The sequence below is a fragment of the Bos grunniens genome, chromosome 3 (assembly GCF_055505025.1).
Source record: "Bos grunniens cultivar Pamir isolate PY7600 chromosome 3, Bosgru_T2T1.0, whole genome shotgun sequence".
Classification (NCBI taxonomy): domain Eukaryota; kingdom Metazoa; phylum Chordata; class Mammalia; order Artiodactyla; family Bovidae; genus Bos; species Bos grunniens.
In genome coordinates, this window is record NC_141167.1 from 71,751,527 (window position 1) to 71,770,527 (window position 19,001).

At 40.1% G+C, this 19,001-nt stretch overlaps 1 protein-coding gene across 1 annotated transcript; it reads right to left on the bottom strand.

The window, feature by feature from the left end:
• Nucleotides 1-1,290: 1,290 nt before the first annotated feature.
• DNTTIP2 (deoxynucleotidyltransferase terminal interacting protein 2) lies at nucleotides 1,291-16,680 on the bottom strand. Its single transcript, XM_086391296.1, has 7 exons — nucleotides 16,576-16,680; nucleotides 14,062-15,686; nucleotides 12,623-12,761; nucleotides 9,896-9,991; nucleotides 8,656-8,820; nucleotides 7,344-7,453; nucleotides 1,291-5,624 (listed from the first exon to the last, which is right to left on the bottom strand). Exons 1-7 carry the CDS (start codon nucleotides 16,645-16,647, stop codon nucleotides 5,531-5,533), a joined length of 2,301 nt encoding a protein of 766 aa, XP_086247422.1. The 5' UTR covers nucleotides 16,648-16,680; the 3' UTR covers nucleotides 1,291-5,530.
• Between the last annotated feature and the right edge of the window lie 2,321 nt (nucleotides 16,681-19,001).

The window sequence follows — 19,001 nt, forward strand, 5'->3', positions numbered from 1 at the left end:
CTCCATCAGCCCAAGTTTGGGTGAGCTTTACATTACAGAATTAAGCCGTGACTTGTTCTCCTAGCTCTGCTTCAGATCCAGCCAGTTTGATTTGTGTACACACAAAAATGTATACACATACATTTAAGGGAAAAAAATAGGTTTCCCTGATAAAACCTTAACATATAGAAAAATCTTATTAACTATAGTGTGTGCCTTGTTTTTGCTCTCAGTACATTACTCCTGTGAACTTCCCTGAGTTACGGGGGTGGAGGAGTGGATGTAGGAGGGAGGGACTGAACAAAACTTCATATAAACATTTCTTCATATAGATGACTGCATGCACATATTTCTCTCCTGCCACTGAAAAAGGTTGAGGAAGACCTCTCAGTCATTTGTAATCATCCTCACTGTTTTGGGGAGCTAAAGTTCATATGGTAATTGACCTAAATCTAATTATAGTTTTCATATTTCACTTTTCTTCCCTTAATGAACAAGACCTCAGAATTTGAGTACATTGCATGGGATCTGAGGTCAAGATTTTGGCACCTGAACCATACCAACTTCTGCTTTGCAATTCTGCCCAGGAGGTTGTAACCAAAAGGAAGATGAATCAATGGAAAACAAAGTATACCACTCATGTAATAGCTTTAGAAGAGCACCATGACTGCAGACTTCTCAGTTAAGCTGCAATTGAATGACTTAGGCCCCTGTCATCCCCTACCTTTCATAGAGAAAGCCTGGCTGAGGAAAGCCCAAACTCTGATTTCCCACTTCATTTGGAAGAGAGAATGATAGGCCTGCCCCCTAACAGGGCAAGAGAGACCGACTGCAGGTGGTTTCTGACCTGTTAATACATCAGCCCTGTTTATTTGTGAAAGTACAGCCTAATGGGTATCTTGGGCTCTCCTCAATCTGGTTAGCAACTCCTCTTCCCTTAGGAGGATTAACTAGGAAGGAGGCAGATGGAGAAGAGCAGGACATCCTAAATACTGTGCAGCGCCACACAAAAGGTATGGGTCATGTTTTGGTGTTCTAGCCAATTTCTATGCCGTTGTTTAGTCGCTAAGTCGTGTTCCACTCTTTTGTGACCCCATGGACTATAGCCCACCAGGCTCCTCCATTCATGGGATTCTCCAGGCAAGAATATTGGAGTGGGTTGCCATTTCTTACTCCAGGGGATCTTTTGACCCAGGGATCGAACCCATGTGTGAAAGGTGGTTGTTGAATCATGCAAAGACGCTGGGATTCTTGGCCCCCGGAGGAGAAGAATTCAACACGGGGCCAGAGACGAGGCTTGATCGCTCAGAGTTTTTGTGTAATAGTTTTATTAAAGTATAAAGGAGATAGCTTCTGACATAGGCATCAGAAGGGGGCAGAAAGAGTACCCCCCTGCTAGTCTTCAGCTGGATGTTATATAGTCACTAGCAGTCTATTAATAAAGGAATGTCTTAAGACTCAGAATGGCACCAGGCCCCTCACCCATAAGATGCATTTTGGGATAATCTTGGCACCAAATGGTTCATCTTGGGCCATAAAATGATTAACTTGAAGAAGGGCAGATCACCATACAAATAGTTTCATTTACATAAATTAGGGGAACAATATCTGAGTATAACATACTGGTTTGTCAAGTAGGTTCTGAGCCAAGAGGCGGAACTGACTTGAAGACAGAGTTTGGGGTAAATGCATAGTACATTAGCATAGCTTAAGACAAACATTTCCATAAGAGAAATATATTGGTTATCTCTAGGTTTGACAATAGTTAACTTCAGGTGAAACCAGGTGTCATTATGGCAACACAGTCTTTTAAGAGAAACCTACTTTTAAATTTGCCGCTTGAGAGAGAGAAACATGTCTGACACTTGCAGGCTATTTTCTTCGTTTGGAGGCCTTCCTGCCTGTTACCCTCATGTGTCTCCTGCAGGCTGGAGGCGGGTTCTTTACTGCAGAGCCACTGGTGAAGCCCTTCTATGCTGTACTACCATTAAACTGAAGATAAATTTCAAGAATGTGTTAGGCCTTCTAGATCTGCTCAGCCGCCAGCTGAATGACCTCACCTGATACCATGTGGAGTACAAGCCATCTAGCCCAGCCCTGGCCGGCTGAATCATGAGACTGAGTAAAACAGTGGCTGTTTTGAATCACTGAGTCTTGGGGCAATTTGTTACACAGTGATAACGAATGAACACCTATCACCTGAACCTATAAGTTTCCCCTTTCTCGCAGCTGGTGTTCAGTGTTTATTGGTAACTTTACATTTCAGAACCACCTCCATAGTTAGCTAAACCCGCATTTCATAGTTTGAAACATTCCAACTCTGATAAAACACCGATCTGCTTAAGACAAGTCATGCTACTGACCCTGCTTCAGGGAAATAAATTATAATTTGAATGCATTCCATCTTCACTTTTAAACAATGAGACCTGAATTTTACATTCTAGTCAGATGCTTTGGGGAGTTTGTAATCATTTTGTTAATCCTAACTGCATGCTTTCAATAAGATGTAGTTGGTTATTCTAAACAGTAGTTGTCATTGAGAGACTGAACTGAATGAGCACCTGCACACATTCTAGAGATGGTACTGAAAATTTTTTCATGAGTTTTTCTTATATTTGCTATATTTAGAATGCAACCCCTTCAATTTATCCCAGTTGCTCAAAGTTTCATTAAATGTTTCTGTACAGGCTTTCTTCCTTTTAAAAGCCTGCTATTTATTCTCTGAACAGCCAAGCATGGCTTGTAGTCTGACAGCCTTGTTAGGGAACCCATGAGACATTTCCTCGGGTCTTAAAAAATAGGTATAATGGTTTTCTCTAAAGCAGTTGTTTTTAATCTCACGGCAGAACACTGAACAGAGCGGATTTTTGTGTTAAGATTCTAGGAAGCTGAGAACCTGCCTTCATCAACTGCTAGTTTTCTAATTTCTTCCATCTTCGTTTTCCTTTCCCTAATTTCCTTACTTTAGGAAAAACAATCCCCCCCGCCAAAAGAAACCAAAAACAAAACAATCAAAACTAGCATTGCAGACTATGTTTTTAATAAGTTGTCTTAAAAGCATTTCAGGGATCTTTCAGGAGCTCCTTAAGGTATTCTGAAGGCTCTTCTTTCATTACACTGTATCAGCATTTGGTACACTTTATAATGCTTTTGAGTTGAGAAGTCATAGTACTTCTGATAGTCATTAGCCTTCAAATAGCTCCAGTAAGTGAACTGAGTTTAGTTGACATAAGCCAAAGTCACTAAACCTGTTTCTCAATGGTTGTTTTGCTTAAAAAAAAAAAAACACAAGATAAATACATCCATTATTCAAACATAGATTTTTGTAGAAGCCTGAGGGCACTAAGAAACTTCCTTCTCATCTTTACCTAGATATACTTCTATACTGTGTTTTGAAGATTTTAACTTGTGAAGATCATATCTGAGATACAGCTATGGATCTTACCAGTTTTAATCCCTTAAAGAAAATGTTAATAAAGGTGACTTAAATTGACTTTCAGTTGAAGTATTTCAGTTTATTTCAGTATTTCACTGAATAAGGTATTTTACATTTGTTAACTCTTTACTTTGTTCCAAGTTATTTATGTGACTTAAAAAGATACATAAATAAAGGGACTTCCCTGGGGCTCCAATGGTAAAGACTCCATGCTCCCACTGCAGGGGGTGCAGGTTCGAAACCTGGTCAGGCAACTAAGATTCTGTATAATTTGCAGTGCAGCCAAAAAAAAAAAAAAAAAGACTGCAATATCCTGGAAAAAAAATATTAGGTAAAAAACTAAGAAAATCTGAATAAAGTATAAACTTAAAAAAAAAAACTAAAGAATCAATGGAGACAAAAAAAGAGCATGTTACAATTTAACTAAGTAAATCCAGTGGACCCCTGAAGAACACAGGTTTGAACTGGGTGGGTCCACTTATACATAGGTTTTCCAGTAAATCCATACTAACGTACTACATGTTCTGCAGGAGTTGACCAGTTGGTTCTCAGATGAAGAACCGTGGATATAGAGGACCTACTTTAAGTTTTTGACTTTTAGCTGCTTGGGGCTCAGAGCCCCTCACCCCTTTGTTCAAGGGTCAGCTATCTTCAGAATACATTTTGTGAGCACCTCTGACATGGGTTAGTGAGGCTGGCACCTAGGTTTAGTTCTCCTTATCACTGCTTCCCAATCTAGAAAGCTCAAATGCTGCCCTGTGTGGGAAGGATTGGAGATTTCCAATTTTGTGTTCCCTGTAAATGCACTACAGTGTCCGAAATATCTGTCATAACTGCAGTTTTGAATACCAGATAATTCAACCTATTCTAGCTTCATGAGTCAGAAACCAGCACGCAGGTTACAGACAGATAAAAAGTTGACCCATCCCCTTCAGCCTGAGAAAAAACTGGGTAAATTCTCAGTTGCACAGAGAAACACAATACAAAAGGGCCACCAGTTTTGAGTGTTCCAACACCCCAGCAGCATGAGTTGAAGAAACGTTCCGCTAAGAATGTCTCCTTCTGGAAGAATGTGTATGGGGTAAATGCTTCTTGATTTGATAGTTAATTCTCTCATAGCAGGTCCTTAACATAAAACTTAATACTCTTGAAATAAAAGCTTTACTATAAAAGAGAACAGATGCTTCCCTCACTCTGCCTATAAATGTCATTTAGTTTTATTACTAGGCTGCTTGTGATGCTAAGCAGTAAACACAAAATAGGAAGCTGCTTATTTACTGAAATCCCAAGAAAGCAGTTCGGCAGAAAACAGAGGTCCCGTGAATAACGACATAAAGGAAGCAATAAGCCACCAAGAAGCATGAATAGAAATGACTGGTGTTCCTTGGGTGTCATGAGTTGCTTAGCAAGGATGCATATTTCTGCCACTGGAGACTTTACCTCCTGGCCAAGTTCAAATTATTTGAATACTATTCACTGGAACACAACCCTGAATATGGATAAAAATCTATCTTACCTCCTGTTTCAGTTGCTAAGGAAAGAAAATAGCTCTCCTGCTTCTACCTTTAACCCAAACTTTCCAAGTAGTCTATCTTTTAAGTCCTTTTCATAGCTTCATTTAGTTCTTTGGTCATATATTAACATTCACACGCTCCAACACTTACAACATTTCTTTGATTTCAACTATGACTTTTACACTTGCAACAAGATCTCTGTATCCCAGCGTTACCAGTTTTCTGGATTTGAATGTGCAACTGACACAGGGCATCATCTCCCTATGTACACCTCTACATAATAATTACAGTATTGCTTATGTAGCTTTGAAAATACTTTAAATTTTTTGAATGTTAGCAAACTTTGTATTTTCTAAATATATTGATTGAGGTTCTTTTCCTTTTTACCCTCCTCAAAGGGTCTAAACATGAGTGGATCTTTTGTAGACACACCTATTTTTATTCCGGGTGGCATGTGACTGATTCTCTCTCAAATCAAATTTTAACGAGAAACCCCCCAATAGGGCCAGTCTATATTACTTTATGTGACAGTCGTGCTAATTTTTAAATTAGTAAATAAATAAAGAGGAGATGTACAATTTTGTGATTTGCTCGGTGAATCTTAATTACGGAACTTCTTCTTCTTTCGAAACTTCTTTCCTGCTGCATTTGCTGCCTTTTCAGCCATTATCTCTGAGTACTTCCTTCGGTTATATCTAAAAAGAAAAACCAAACCTTTAAGTTCTAAAGTATGACATACCAGACATTAGAAGTTAATGTAACTTTTTGGTGGTGGTTGGGGGGCAGAGGCGGGTGCGGGTGATGGGCAAGTGCTTCTAATTTTTTTTTTTTTTTTGCATTTTCACTATCCATCACATCTGTACCAAGTTCCATCATGAATAAGAAGCCATACTAGGAGCTGGAGACAGAGCAGTGAACTAGCCAGCCATAGTCCCTGCCCTCAGAGCTTGTAGTCTAGTGAGAAAAAAGTGGCCATGGTAGAGGCAGGCTTTCGCAAACTTTGAACCACTAGAGACCCATGCTGTAATTTCTGAGACTGCTATCACGATTACAAAATGTAGGTCAATATATGAAGTAAGCAAAGACTCAATCACCTTGTACTCGACACCTCTGTGGGATAGAAAGAGACAAGCTTAAGAGATAGGAAAATGGGAGGAAATCTGACAGTTTGAACATGGGACTGAAGGGAGAAGGTGGCGTTAAGGACTTGCCCTAAGGGATGGAGGGCAATGCCATTCAGTCATGAGAAACAGGACACTGGGAGAGGACTAGAATGTATAGGAAGGACGAAGTCAGGAGACCCCAAGTTAGCTCTCAGAGGGGCTTATGAGATACTCATTAGATGTTCCTGAGGCAGCAGCAGGTTATGTGGCTCTGGACTCAGGAGAGATCCAGACTATACATACATTTGAAAGTCAACAGTATACAGATTAATACAACTTTGTGGGGATGAGATTTCCAGGGAGAGAGAAATAAGTGAGAAAAGAGCCTTGCTTATTTCTAAAAGTTTCACCATTACCTAGAATCATGAAAAAGTTTATATAACACTTGAATTAAATTTGTTTTCCATGCCTATATATTAACATAATTTTAAAAATCCCTGATAAATATTTTCACTTTTGCTATTAAACCAGTCTGGAAGTTCAGAAGTTTCTATATGAAGCATGCTTTTAAATCTATGCTATACACATACCTGCTTCAAGAACATTTAAACATACTTAACTGCCCCCATCTCAGGGGGAAAAAAATCCAGCTCCATTCACTAGCTGTGCCTCTTTTGTCTTGCTCACAACATCTCTTATTTCTTCAGTTCACTCTCAAGTACCGTCCAGTCTAGTTTCCTCCCCACCACTCCCCTAAAAAACTCCTGACAAGGTTACTGTGACGTCCACGTAGTAAATTCAGAGGAAGATCTTAGTTCTTAGCTCACTTGCATTCTCAGCAGCATTTATTCCTGTTAACCACTCCCTCTGGCTTTTCTACCTGCCTGTAACACTTTCTTTCCTTGACTTCTATGACACTGCTCTCCTGGTTTTCTTCCTGCCTCCCTGACTTCTTTCCTGGTCTCCTTTGTGGGTTCCTCCTCTAGTTAGTCTCATTTCCTTCTAAAGCAGTGGTTCTGAATCGAGAATGCTTTTGCACGCCAGGGAACATCTGAAAACGTTTGAAGACATTTTTGAATGTCATGAATTGGGACGGAGAGGAGTGCGCTACCAGCATCTAATGGGCAGACACCAGGGATGCTGTTAAAGATCCTACAGTGTAAAGTCCTCCCTAAGAATTATCCCACCCAATATACCTAATAGTTCTGTTGAGAAACTGTGCTAAAGCATTTAAAAATCATCTTGAATTTAAAGTTTTTGCACAATCTAAAGGAAAACATATATTATAAAGTGAAACATAAATTCCTTTACCTTCTGAACTCAGAATCAGCCAGCAGTTCCTCCACAATAGTTCTCTTCCTTTGTTTCTTGGGAACTCGTGAATGGTAGAAGTCAGCAGGATTGTCAACAATGGTTCCAATCTATGAATGAATGATTGAAATAAGTGATTGAAATAAGTCATGCAATACCTGAAAGTCAAGCTGTCGTCTTATCTCAGGGGAGCTCTAACAAAGTTTATTTATAGAAAGGAATGGAAAACACAGCTTATATTTTACCAGTATTAAAGTTAGTTTTGCCATTTCTTAAAAAAAAATCACTTATTCAACCTGCACTGGGTCCTACTGGTGACATTTCTTCATTAAAATTTTTGAGTAAAACTAAAATTCCTTCTATGTAAGTGCTAGACTGTAAATTCTTGATGAATAGTCTAAACAGAAGAAAAATGGGACAGATAAAAATAACACCTTTTTAGTTTTCCAATTTAACAAGATACACACATTCTACTATATACCTGTTAGATCTCCTAGGTTATCATAAATGCTGCCAGCTTAGAACCTTCTTACTGAACACTTGGCATTTGTTCATACATTCAACCAAGTAAAATATACAATGTTTGCTATGTGCCAGGAACTGGGCCAGGGTTAGGGAAACAAAGAGTATCTGGTCCCTGCTAGTGAGTGGCCAGTTTTATAGAAGATCCAAAGAGACACGGCTAAAAATGAAAGCATAACCTAGTATTATCTTGAACAAAACACTCTAGATTCTCTGAAAACAAAGTGGCCAATTCTACCAAATTCACAAGGATGACATTTTCGCTTGGACTTGTATGGGTAAAATTTCACCAAGCAGACATGGCACAGCCAAACACTAAAGTGAGAATGACTAGGCCAGCCAGTGCATATCCCGAGAAGACTGAGCAGCCGAGTGTGTTGGAGCTTAGAGGGCTATGTGACCAAAATAAGGATTAGTGAACTGGTGTGGGTGCAGATTGTAAAGGGCTACATCATAGGATAGAGATTCTATCCTACAGGTTATAAAGAATCACTGGTGGTATTACTGAATATCTTGATACCACTGAGGTGTATCATTAATACACGGTACACCCATCTTACAGGTTCCACATTCACAGAGCTCATCTGGAAACCTAGTTACCATTTGGAACACTGTATTTTGATGAGGAAAGCCATTACAGGCTGATGGCTATCTGAACTGGGTTCTGGCCATTATATGGTCCAAGCAGATATACACTGTAAATACACATTTAAGAGGAAACAAGTCACTGTAGTGTTTTCCAGACTAAAATCCTCACAACATCACTACCATTACTCTGTTTGCTTTATACCTGGAAGTACTTAGGGAAGCCATCTCTATCATTTTTCTTGTAAAACCTTTTTGGGTCCATGCTAGCTCTCATCTTCAGTGCTTTGAGATCATTTTTCAGTTCATCTGTCAGTTCTGGCGCTTTCATACCAAACCATCCATCACCTGCTGTTTTTTGTCGCTCTTGCTGAAATTCAAAATTTCAAAAACAATTAGAAAATTCTCATTTTTAATAAGTAGTGTATAACTACACCTCATTTCAATATTATGAAGAAAATTTCATGAATTAAAACCAAGTAAGGTTACTTAACAGGAATGTATATGTTAGTCTCCAGATACACCTTTCATAAAATGAATTAAATGACAAAAATCCATTTCTCTCGATACGTTAGACACAGCACTATCAGTGTCATAAATGACGGCTCCTTAAAATTAATTTTGTATCTCAGTAAGAACTGCTGACTTGTTGGGAGAATAGCCGACAATGTCGATGTTTTATTGTCTGAGATATCCTACAAGAGGTAAAGTATAAAAACATTCTTACATCTGGAGCCTTTCTATAAACATTTAACATTTTTATTCAGTCATCCAGTTGTCTCTTAAAAGTTACTCTCTCCAACATGCCCAGAATTTGTATTATTTCTAAAATTCAAAATCTTTCTGTTTTTTGGAAAATTTACAGCAAGTTATTTGCTCCATTTCATTGTTTTGTTCATCAGCAAATATTAGTGTTTACCACCTGCCAGGGTGCTCTGGTCATATCAGTGACATTACTGGAGCACCATCCTCAAATTTCCTTGTGTACCATCCATAATTTCTTTATGCTTACTAGTTGAAATGGAAGTAGTCCCCTGTTTTTTACTCAAGAAATTCCTTGCTCTCATTTGGCAGACTAAATAGGCTGGTGTTTTTAGCTGGTGACATTACTTCAAGAGCCAGCAACAGAGTTCCCAGCCTTCTGTGACCAGTACCTATAAGCCACGACACAGTATGGTGTGGACAGTGACCACGTATGCTGGCTGCCACTGTTTTTAATGAAGGGAAAAAAGAGCTGTATCCAAGTGCACCAATCGCTGCACTTTCACTTCGTGAAAATTTACATGAAATGTGTTTATGAAACCATATTTTATGGGCTCTTAATTACCTGTGATAATTTTCTTTGGAAACATATATTTTAATTGTACAACCATGTTAGACAAGCTGAATATATATATATATAGTCAAACACATTAAATGCTCTAAGTAAGAATCACTGTACTTACTCTGCGTTTTTTCTGAAGTTTATATTTTGATTCACTATATGGTGGGACACAGTAGTTTTTTTCAAATTCAGGAGTAATGACAGTTTTCTGCAGAAGCTACAAATATATTAAACTGGTTTTAAAATAATGTCAAAATGTCAACATTTTTGCCTTAAAAAGCAAACATCTCCCACACTGATGACTCCAGATACATTAACCTTCTTTATAGACAGAAATACTACTGCAAAGTTGTTCCTGTTCTTAAATCTATAAATTATATAAAAATAAAAATGCTTTAGGAGACAAACTGAAGGGTTATTTTAGGGTATCTTTAAAATTAATATTCATTCAAATTTCTTTTTCTAATTTGAATTTGCACACACCAGACATACATTAATGTGTCCACTCGCATTTCATTGGTTTGCAACCAGCCACCTGCACCAACCAATTGGAAAACAAAGACAACAGAAACAATGCTATAGTGTTCTGGAACTTCCTGAAAAAACAAACAAAAAAACACCTGACTAGCCTAAGTTCTTTTGATGTTGACAGAACAGCTTTATGTGATCTGAGACCAGCTAGACTTCTGATAAGAACAGCAGTATAGATTTTGATTAAACAACACATGCTTTTAATGGTACACCAATTAAATCATACCATCAAGCAAATCTGCTTTTTGCAACTCAACAACATATCAAAGATGTTCTTTCAATGTCAATTCATACAAAGATCAACTTCATTCATAGCTGTTATGCACAATTTTTCTTGATATTTAGTTTGAGTCTCTATTAAATTTTTTTCCATTAAATATTATAAACATCATCTCTGAATACTTGTGATTATTTCTGTAAAACAGATTCCAAAACGTGTCGTTTAAATTTTGATAGGTACCACTAAATTGCCTTGAATCCAAGTAGTATAAACTCCTACCAGAAGGTAATCAGTACCTTTTTTTTTTTTTTTTAACATAGCTAACACTGGTGATTATCTCTGTGTTTTGTCAGTGGTACCTCATGAATGTTTCCATTTGCTGCTGATCATCCTTTTGTGTGTTTTTTTTAGCTGTGTATAAGTCTTCTTCCGTGGAACGCCTGCATCTGTTTGGGGTCGGGGTGGGGGGGGCGGGCGGTGTTCTTTTTTATTTTTATACAAGGTTGTGTTCTTATTAATTTGAAGAATTATATTCTGTATCTTAGTGGTATTAAACCCATGGCCTTTTACTTACCTTTGTTTAGATGTTTTTAATTGCCTAAGTTTAAAAACTTTAGTCAAATCTGTTATCTTTTACTAAATGTCTTCTGCATTTTTTGATTACTTGCCTAGGGTAATTAAATACTGTCTTAATACTGTGTATGTGACTAAAAGGAACCTCAGACTCATTAGTCATTTCCCTAGAACAAGAACTAAAGACAGTTCACAAAACTGTTAGCCCGCAAAACAGTTCACAGGAACGTAGCAAATGTTAACTTGGTCAATAACATTTGCAATTATTAAATCCTCAATTCAAATTTAGGACTAGAAGTTGCTGCGTAGCACAGTAGTGGTCTAGACTTTCCTATCAGTCAGAGAAGAATGCATGACATTTATTTTATAGGTTATTAAGAGCTGGTTGTGTATCAAGTACTATAGTAGGGTTTAGAGTGGTTCTCAACTGAGAGCAACTGGCAATGTCTGAAGACATTCTGAGGTGGGGGGCATGAACTGGTAGAGATGGATGCTATTGGCACCTATGGGGTAGAGGCTGGGATGCTGCTAAACATTCTACAACACACACGACATCTTCCCACAACAAATAATTATCCAGCCCAAACGTCAGCTTTGCTAAGGTTGAGAAATCCTGTTTTTTTCCAGTGCTAAGAACACAGCAGGCAGACAGAGCCAGATGGAACAGAGGCACCTTGAAAGGCTCTGCGGAACCACTCAAGGACTTAAACAGGAGAGTATCATGGTCAGATGGTATTTTGTGTTTTTAAAATGAGAAATCTAGCAAGACCATTGAGGACGGCTTGAAGAAGAGGAGGCCAATGCAGTGGTCTAGACAAAAAGTAAAACAGATGTCACTAGTCAGTGACAGTGGGGTGGAAAGGAGGGAGCGGAATATTAATAGAAAGTATATGAGCACTGTCCTTTAAGCTTAGTTACTGATTACAAAAGAGAAATAGATTTTGGTGTTATTAACCAGGATAAATAATACAAGAGGAGAAGCTGGTTCAGGCAAGGAGGAAGAGAAGGGCAATTAGTGAAGTCAAGTGCCTGAATGCATCTGAATGAACAAAGAATAGGCACCTGAGTTTAAAGACCTGTGTAGGCTGCAAGACTAGGAAATACTACAGATTTAGGAGGAAGCCATTCAAGGTGGCAGCAGAAACTGAAGGCTTGTGTAAGGTTACCTAACGTGTAATTTCCTTCTAGAAATATATATACAGTTTAATGTCTATGAGCACATATGCTTTTTCCCGGTGGGGTTAATGGGTACTCACAGCTTTCAGATTTTTAACAGAGTCCAAAGCAGTGAGGAACGAAAAATATAACAAGAAAAAACGAAAAAAACTCTGGGATCATAACTGGTGCTTGCCAGAAGAAGAACACTGACCCTACATTAGTTTTCAAATACCACCTTTGGCTGGGATTTTATGATAAAAGAAAAAAGGAGCACAGTAGGCTAATGTGGTTTCACTGCAGGAAAACTAGTCTCTTACCAAGGACTAATCATCTCTAGAAGTGACTGGTGAGTTCTGTGCAGCTTACCTCATCTTTCCTTTTCTCTTTCATCTGTGTTAGGGTTCTCTTGTTCAACTGTACCTTGTCTGCATTGAAATTAATATACAAACCACCCAGCTCCTTAATATTCAGTCCAGTATCTATGCTGCTGCTCATCAACTTCAGACTGAAAGAGAAATGATCACTTTTAAGTGATTAAGAAATAATCTTTAGATCATTTAGCAATTCAAAATGAAAACTGAGACTTTTCATTTAGAAGAAATTATAGGATAAATAATGAATTAAGCCTTTTGAGAGCACATCCAAATTTATTCCCCAAATTTTCTTAAAAGAGGATTAAGGCCATATTATATGTCAACAGACTTCATACACGTATTTTACAAGGAAAGAGTTACAGAAAAAAGGAAATACATCTGGCATTTAGCTCAACTTCATATGTAGGTAGTAAATTAATAAATGTCCATATTTTTCCATCTCAAAAGCCAATGAGACAGGGCCTTTTTCTCTTTACTTCTAAGTTATCCAAACTTGGAATTTTTTCCTGAGTATTTAAGGACATTTAGTAGTGCCTCTAAATCAGTGAGTTTTAAACAACAGTGAGCATCTGTATTTTCCACCAGAGCTTAAAAAAAATGTAACTGTCATACCCTAGATCCACCAAATCAGAATCTTCAGCAGTTGGCTTCGGCTTCTGCCATATTTATGTAATTACTAAAGTCTTTTTTTATAAGTACACTTATATAAACACTTGGACTTAGTTTCTTCCCTAATTATTCATATAAACTGAGCAGTTTAAAGTTCCCATAAACAACCTCTATTCAATTACAGTGCCTTGGCAGTGATTCTCAACCCTGAGTGTATGTTACAGTTATCCTGGGGAAAGGGTGTGGCTCCTAAAAAAATCAGTACACCTGAGACTAGTCTCGGAGATTCCACTGGTTTACAGTGAAGACTGGGCATCTGTTAACGTACAGTTCCTTCCAAGGATACCTGTATTTTCAGTGGATAGACTGCCACCAAAGGCCTGTGCCTGGGAAAAACAAATTTGGAAAACAGAAAAACTAAAGAAACCGCCTCCAAAGACTGCTTTTTAATGGCAGTACATGAGATTATAGGTTACTATTTTTCTCAGTTTTCCTCTATTTTTCAATTTCTCTACAATCAACATGCATAAAAAAGCCAAGTTACCTTCCTTCCCTTTTGTATGTTGCTCTTAATAATCATGCAAGAAAATCTTAACAGATCATTTTTAATATACCATCAAACGGAATACTTTTAGCTCTCACCAGTGGGAAAAATATGACTAACAAAGGCACCCACATAAACAAGGGAAACCCTGACAGATAAAGAACCCAAAGCAGTACTTTTTTTCAGTTCCTATGCTTTGTAATATTTCTATGGTAAATTATTGCCACTTGAAGCACATATCAAAAGCTTACTTTAAAAAAATAAAAGATAAAACTTACAGTTTAGATTTTGTGTTACTTAGCAAGTTGTCTTCATCACTAAACTCATTATCTTTATTTCTGTCATGGTCTGATAGTTCTTCTTCACTTTCTTCCTCTTCCTCCTCCTCCTCCTCCTCAGTGGCAACCTCACCTGCCTTGTCTTCTTCATCCAAGTAAAAATTTTTATCAGCACTCAACCCGGGAGTAGTGTCAATCACAAACAATGCATTGTCATGTGACAGATTTTCTGAGTCTCCATTTAGGGACTCTTTGTTACCATTATTTTCAACAAAACACACGGTGTCCTCTTCATTCTCACTGTGTTCAGACTGTTGGCTTTCATCACTGCTGAGAACTAACAAAACAGAATCATCTTTATCCTGAGTTGTGTTGAACTCAAGATTACTTGGTTTGGTATCACTCTCAGAATCTACCTCCTTTTCTTTGCTCATGTCTTCACTAACACCTATAACTGTGCACTCTTCATCACTATCACTATAACTACCGTCACCAGGTTCTGAGCAGTCACTTGTTTTTATGGCATTCTTTCTCTCTTCATTCCATCTGTCCATTTCCACAACTGCAAATGTCTGAGCTAACGATTTCATCACAGCCTCATGGTTCAGAGTTGAAGACTCTGATGTGGTTTTGTCACTTTCAGGGGTTGAATGCCTTTGAGAAACTAACTGCTGAAGGCCAGTATCCTGAAATTCAGAAAGATTCAACTGAGAGTTCTTCTCATTACCTTCTTTTCCCCCATCTATTATTTTTTTGGCTTCTTCATCTAAACTTTTACAATTCTGCTTTGTTATTTCTTTGAGAGGTGAAATACTGTCCTGCTTTTCCTCTCTTATGGTAAAATTTCGGGTTTTTTTCACTGCTAGTTTTTTTCCTGAAATTCCAAAGAAGGAATCATCAGGGTCATTATAAATTTCATTATTAGAGAAATTTGGCTTATTTATCTGAGAAAGTGATCTTGCTAGTAAACGAGAAGTTCGTCTGTTAACTGAATCCTCTAAATTCACAGGTGTATGTATGATTTCCTTCTCATTTTCCAGTACAATCTTAGTAGTATTCTCCTCAGTTTGTGCCTGTAATTTCCTTTGCATACTCCTTGTTGTTCTCCTAGTTGCAATTCCAGAAAATGAAATGTCTGAGCATGATGACTCAGCATCAGAAATAACTTCCACATGGGATTCTTGCTTTGGCTCTCTTTGGGATTTAGCCTTACTTCTTCTGGTTGTTATTTCTGTGGGAGGCATAATTCTAGAAATACCTGAAACATGTGAGTCTGCTTCAGAGACTTCTTCTTCAGTATGAGACTCACTTACCCGAGTTATTTTCAGCCTTTTCCTTACACTAGAAACTGGGGTGCCTGCAACTAAGATCTGTCTTCTCCTAGTTACTCTGAACACAGGATCCTGGACCTCAGGCACAGAAGAACAATCTGACTCTGCTTCAGAGATCTCGCCATCCGTCGCAGGTTTGTTCATTTCTGGTAATGAGCCTGTAGTTCCACTCTTCCTGGTTTTAGGAGCTGGACTTCGTTCCGGAGTGGTCTGTGATTCAGTAGTATTTGGGTTATCAGGTGAAGACCCCTTCCTGCCTTTTGGGTGCACGTGAAGTCTTGTGACAGCAGAATTCTGTAAGCCAATTACACTGTAATTTAGGTAGGGCTGGGACAAGGGCAAAGTGAATGAGGCACTCCCTTCAAAAGCAAATTTTAAGGGGGCACTGGAAAAACTCAGTAAACAAAATTAATGTAAAATAATAACTACCATCACCACCCACAATTAAAAGAATCAATAGCTAGATACTGGATCTGACTTCGCATTTGTAGGTCCTGCCTCACTAGAGTCACCTCAGTCCTGACTTCAGGAAACAAATAACTGCAAATAAAAATCTTCCTCATGCAAGGTCACAAATGCTTGGTGGACCTACATTCCGACACACATTCAGGAAAAGAACATTCCGACACACATTCAGGAAAAGAACAAAGAAACCAACGATGTGTTCAGGAAAACACGCCAATGAAATTACTTTTCATATCTACGTGGACTAATACTCCCTTCGCTTCATCGCAGCATCAGAGGCAGCAGACAATTAGCACCACTGAATTACGAGGTGACGTCACCGCGGTCCTCTCCCCTCCAGAAGGAAGTGCTGTCGAGGCACAGTCAGTCTTCCCACGTGAAAACGGTGCCTTCTCCAATCCACGATTGGCGGCCGAAATTAATCCTCCGTTAGCAGTAAGGTTAAAAAGCGAGCAGTGCATCTGCATTACGGAGCTGAACTACGCAAATCAAGTTACCTAATCTATAACCTGCCAAACATTACCTTAAAAGATCCCAATGTGGTCTTTAGAAGCTACAGGCTTAGAGAGGAGCCTGGTATGCAGAAGCGCGCCGCCAGTCCTGGCTTTTCTGCCGTTCCTTCCCCAAGGCTCCACTGGACCCCTGCACCGCCCACCTTTCTCAGCACTGCTCTGCGAAGCAGTTAGAAGAAATGAGGGAGACTTTCGAGTTTTCCTACCTTCTGCCGCAAGCTTTCAACTGACGTGGCTTCGTTCCCGGCCTGAGGCCGCGCAGACCTAGTAACCACCATCTTCCCGGCGTGTGGCTCCCGCAGCCTCCCTCTGGTCCCGCGACCCGGAAGTACGTCAGAGATGCGCCTCACTCGCGTTTCCCGCGAGAATCTCGAAACTCAAGAGAATCTCGTGCCGCCTCGGCCACTCAGACCTCAGTTCAGTCAGTTCAGTCACTCAGTCGTGTCCGACTCTTTGCGACACCATGAGTCGCAGCACGCCAGGTCTCCCTGTCCATCACCAACTCCCGGAGTTCACTCAGACTCACGTCCATCGAGTCAGTGATGCCATCCAGCCATCTCATCCTCTGTCGTCCCCTTCTCCTCCTGCCCCCAATCCCTCCCAGCATCAGAGTCTTTTCCAATGAGTCAACTCTTCGCATGAGGTGGCCAAAGTACTGGAGTTTCAGCTTTAGCATCAGTCCTTCCAAAGAAATCCCAGGGCTGATCTCCTTGCAGTCCAAGGTACTCAAGAGCCTTCTCCAACGGACCTAGGTCAAGGCAATCCGAGCCGGGATTCCGAAGGGCTCGGTTTTAGAGTTCAGTACAGTGCGGGACTCCCATGGATGGAGGAGCCTGGGAGCTGCAGTCAATGGGGTTACTAAGAGACGGACGCGACTGAGACATCACTTTCACTTTCATGCATTTTAGAAGGAAATGGCAACCCACTCCAGTGTTCTTGCCTGGAGAATCCCAGGGACGGGGGAGCCTGGTGGGCTGCCATCTATGGGGGTCGCACAGAGTTGGACACGACTGAAGTGACTTAGCAGCAGCAACAGTGCGGGACTTCGCTGGTGGCTCAGACGGTGAAGCGTCTACCGTCTGAGAATGCGGGAGACCTGGGTTCAATCCCTGGGTCGGCAAGATCTCCTGGAGAAGGAAATGGCACCCCACTCCAGTACTCTTGCCTGGAAAATCCCATGGACGGAGGAGCCTGGTAGGCTACACTCCGTGGGGTCGCAAAGAGTCGGACACGACTGAGCGACTTCACTCACTTGCACTCACTCACAGTGCGGTAGATGACAGCCCAGGCTGGTGCAGGGAGAGACCTTCCCGCAATGATCTAGGGCCCTTGTCCCCATTACACCCGAATGGATTCGAAAATAGCATCATGTGCCCACTACCTCTATCCTCTCGTTTGTTCAGCAAAAGACTTAATGTAGCCATGGTTATGGCCAAAGGAGACGTTTGCATTATTTATCGCTCCTCCTACTCCTGCTCCTAAGTCGCTTCAGTCGTGTCCGACTCTGTGCGACCCCAGAGACGGCAGCCCACCAGGCTCCCCCGTCCCAACACCTTAAAAAAACAAAAACATTCCCCCGCCCCCAACACACTCTTGTATTACGTGTGAAGTCAAATAAAATAAAAGCCCTAGTTAGGGTAAAAGATGTGTCTGCTAAATGCCCAGGAACTCGACTAGTTAGGAAGGAAGCTATATAATTTAAAGGTGAGATGGTGAGTAGGGATGGGGAATAAGCAGAATAAAAGAATGTTAAATTGCAAAGGAGATTTTTTTAAAAAAGATTTTTATTTTCAGTGAAAGAAAGAGAATGACCAGAACCAGGAAAAGCTTTTTGATTTTTCCTTCAGAATGGAGAAAGAAGAGCTAGAATATATTTGAGGGCAATGGATGAAGACGTAAACAGATGTTGGCGATGAGAACGCGCGCCTCATTGTTATCTTTTCTTTCCTACTTTATAACAGAAAACTACTTTTTTTTTTTTTGCCTTAAAGTCACGAAGTACAGAATTTTCAGTGGGCACACTGCCCTCAGCTAAATAACTCCTCTCACAGTTTTATTTGCAGACAGATACGGCTGTTTGAGCTAATTACAGACCATTAAGTGTTGGGTAGTTCTCTGCTGCTGCTGCTGCATGGCTTCAGTCCTGTCCGACTCTGCGCGACCCCATAGACGGCAGCCCACCAGGCTCCCCCGTCCCTGGGATTCTCCAGGCAAGAACACTGGAGTGGGCTGCCATTTCCTTCTCCAATGCATGGAAGTGAAAAGTGAAAGTGAAGTTGCTCAGTCATGTCCGACTCTTCACGACCCCATGGACTGCAGCCTAACAGGTTCCTGCATCCATGGGAGTTTCTAGGCAAGAGTACTGGAGTGGGGTGCCACTGCCTTCTCCGGGGTAGTTCTCTAGAGACCTCTTAAAAGAGGAGGTTCTCCTTGCCTTTAACTTCATTCCACTCCCTGGAGAGTCATGTTCCCTGGTTTTCAAGCAGCAATCTTGTGCCATGAAGAGGAGAGCCATGCTTTAAGGATCGCAGAGCAGTGACAAAAACGTTTCTGACAAATTGGGGAACTGCCGTATCAGTTGTTGCAGTCACTCAGTCGTGTCCAACTCTTTGTGACCCCATGAATTGGAGCA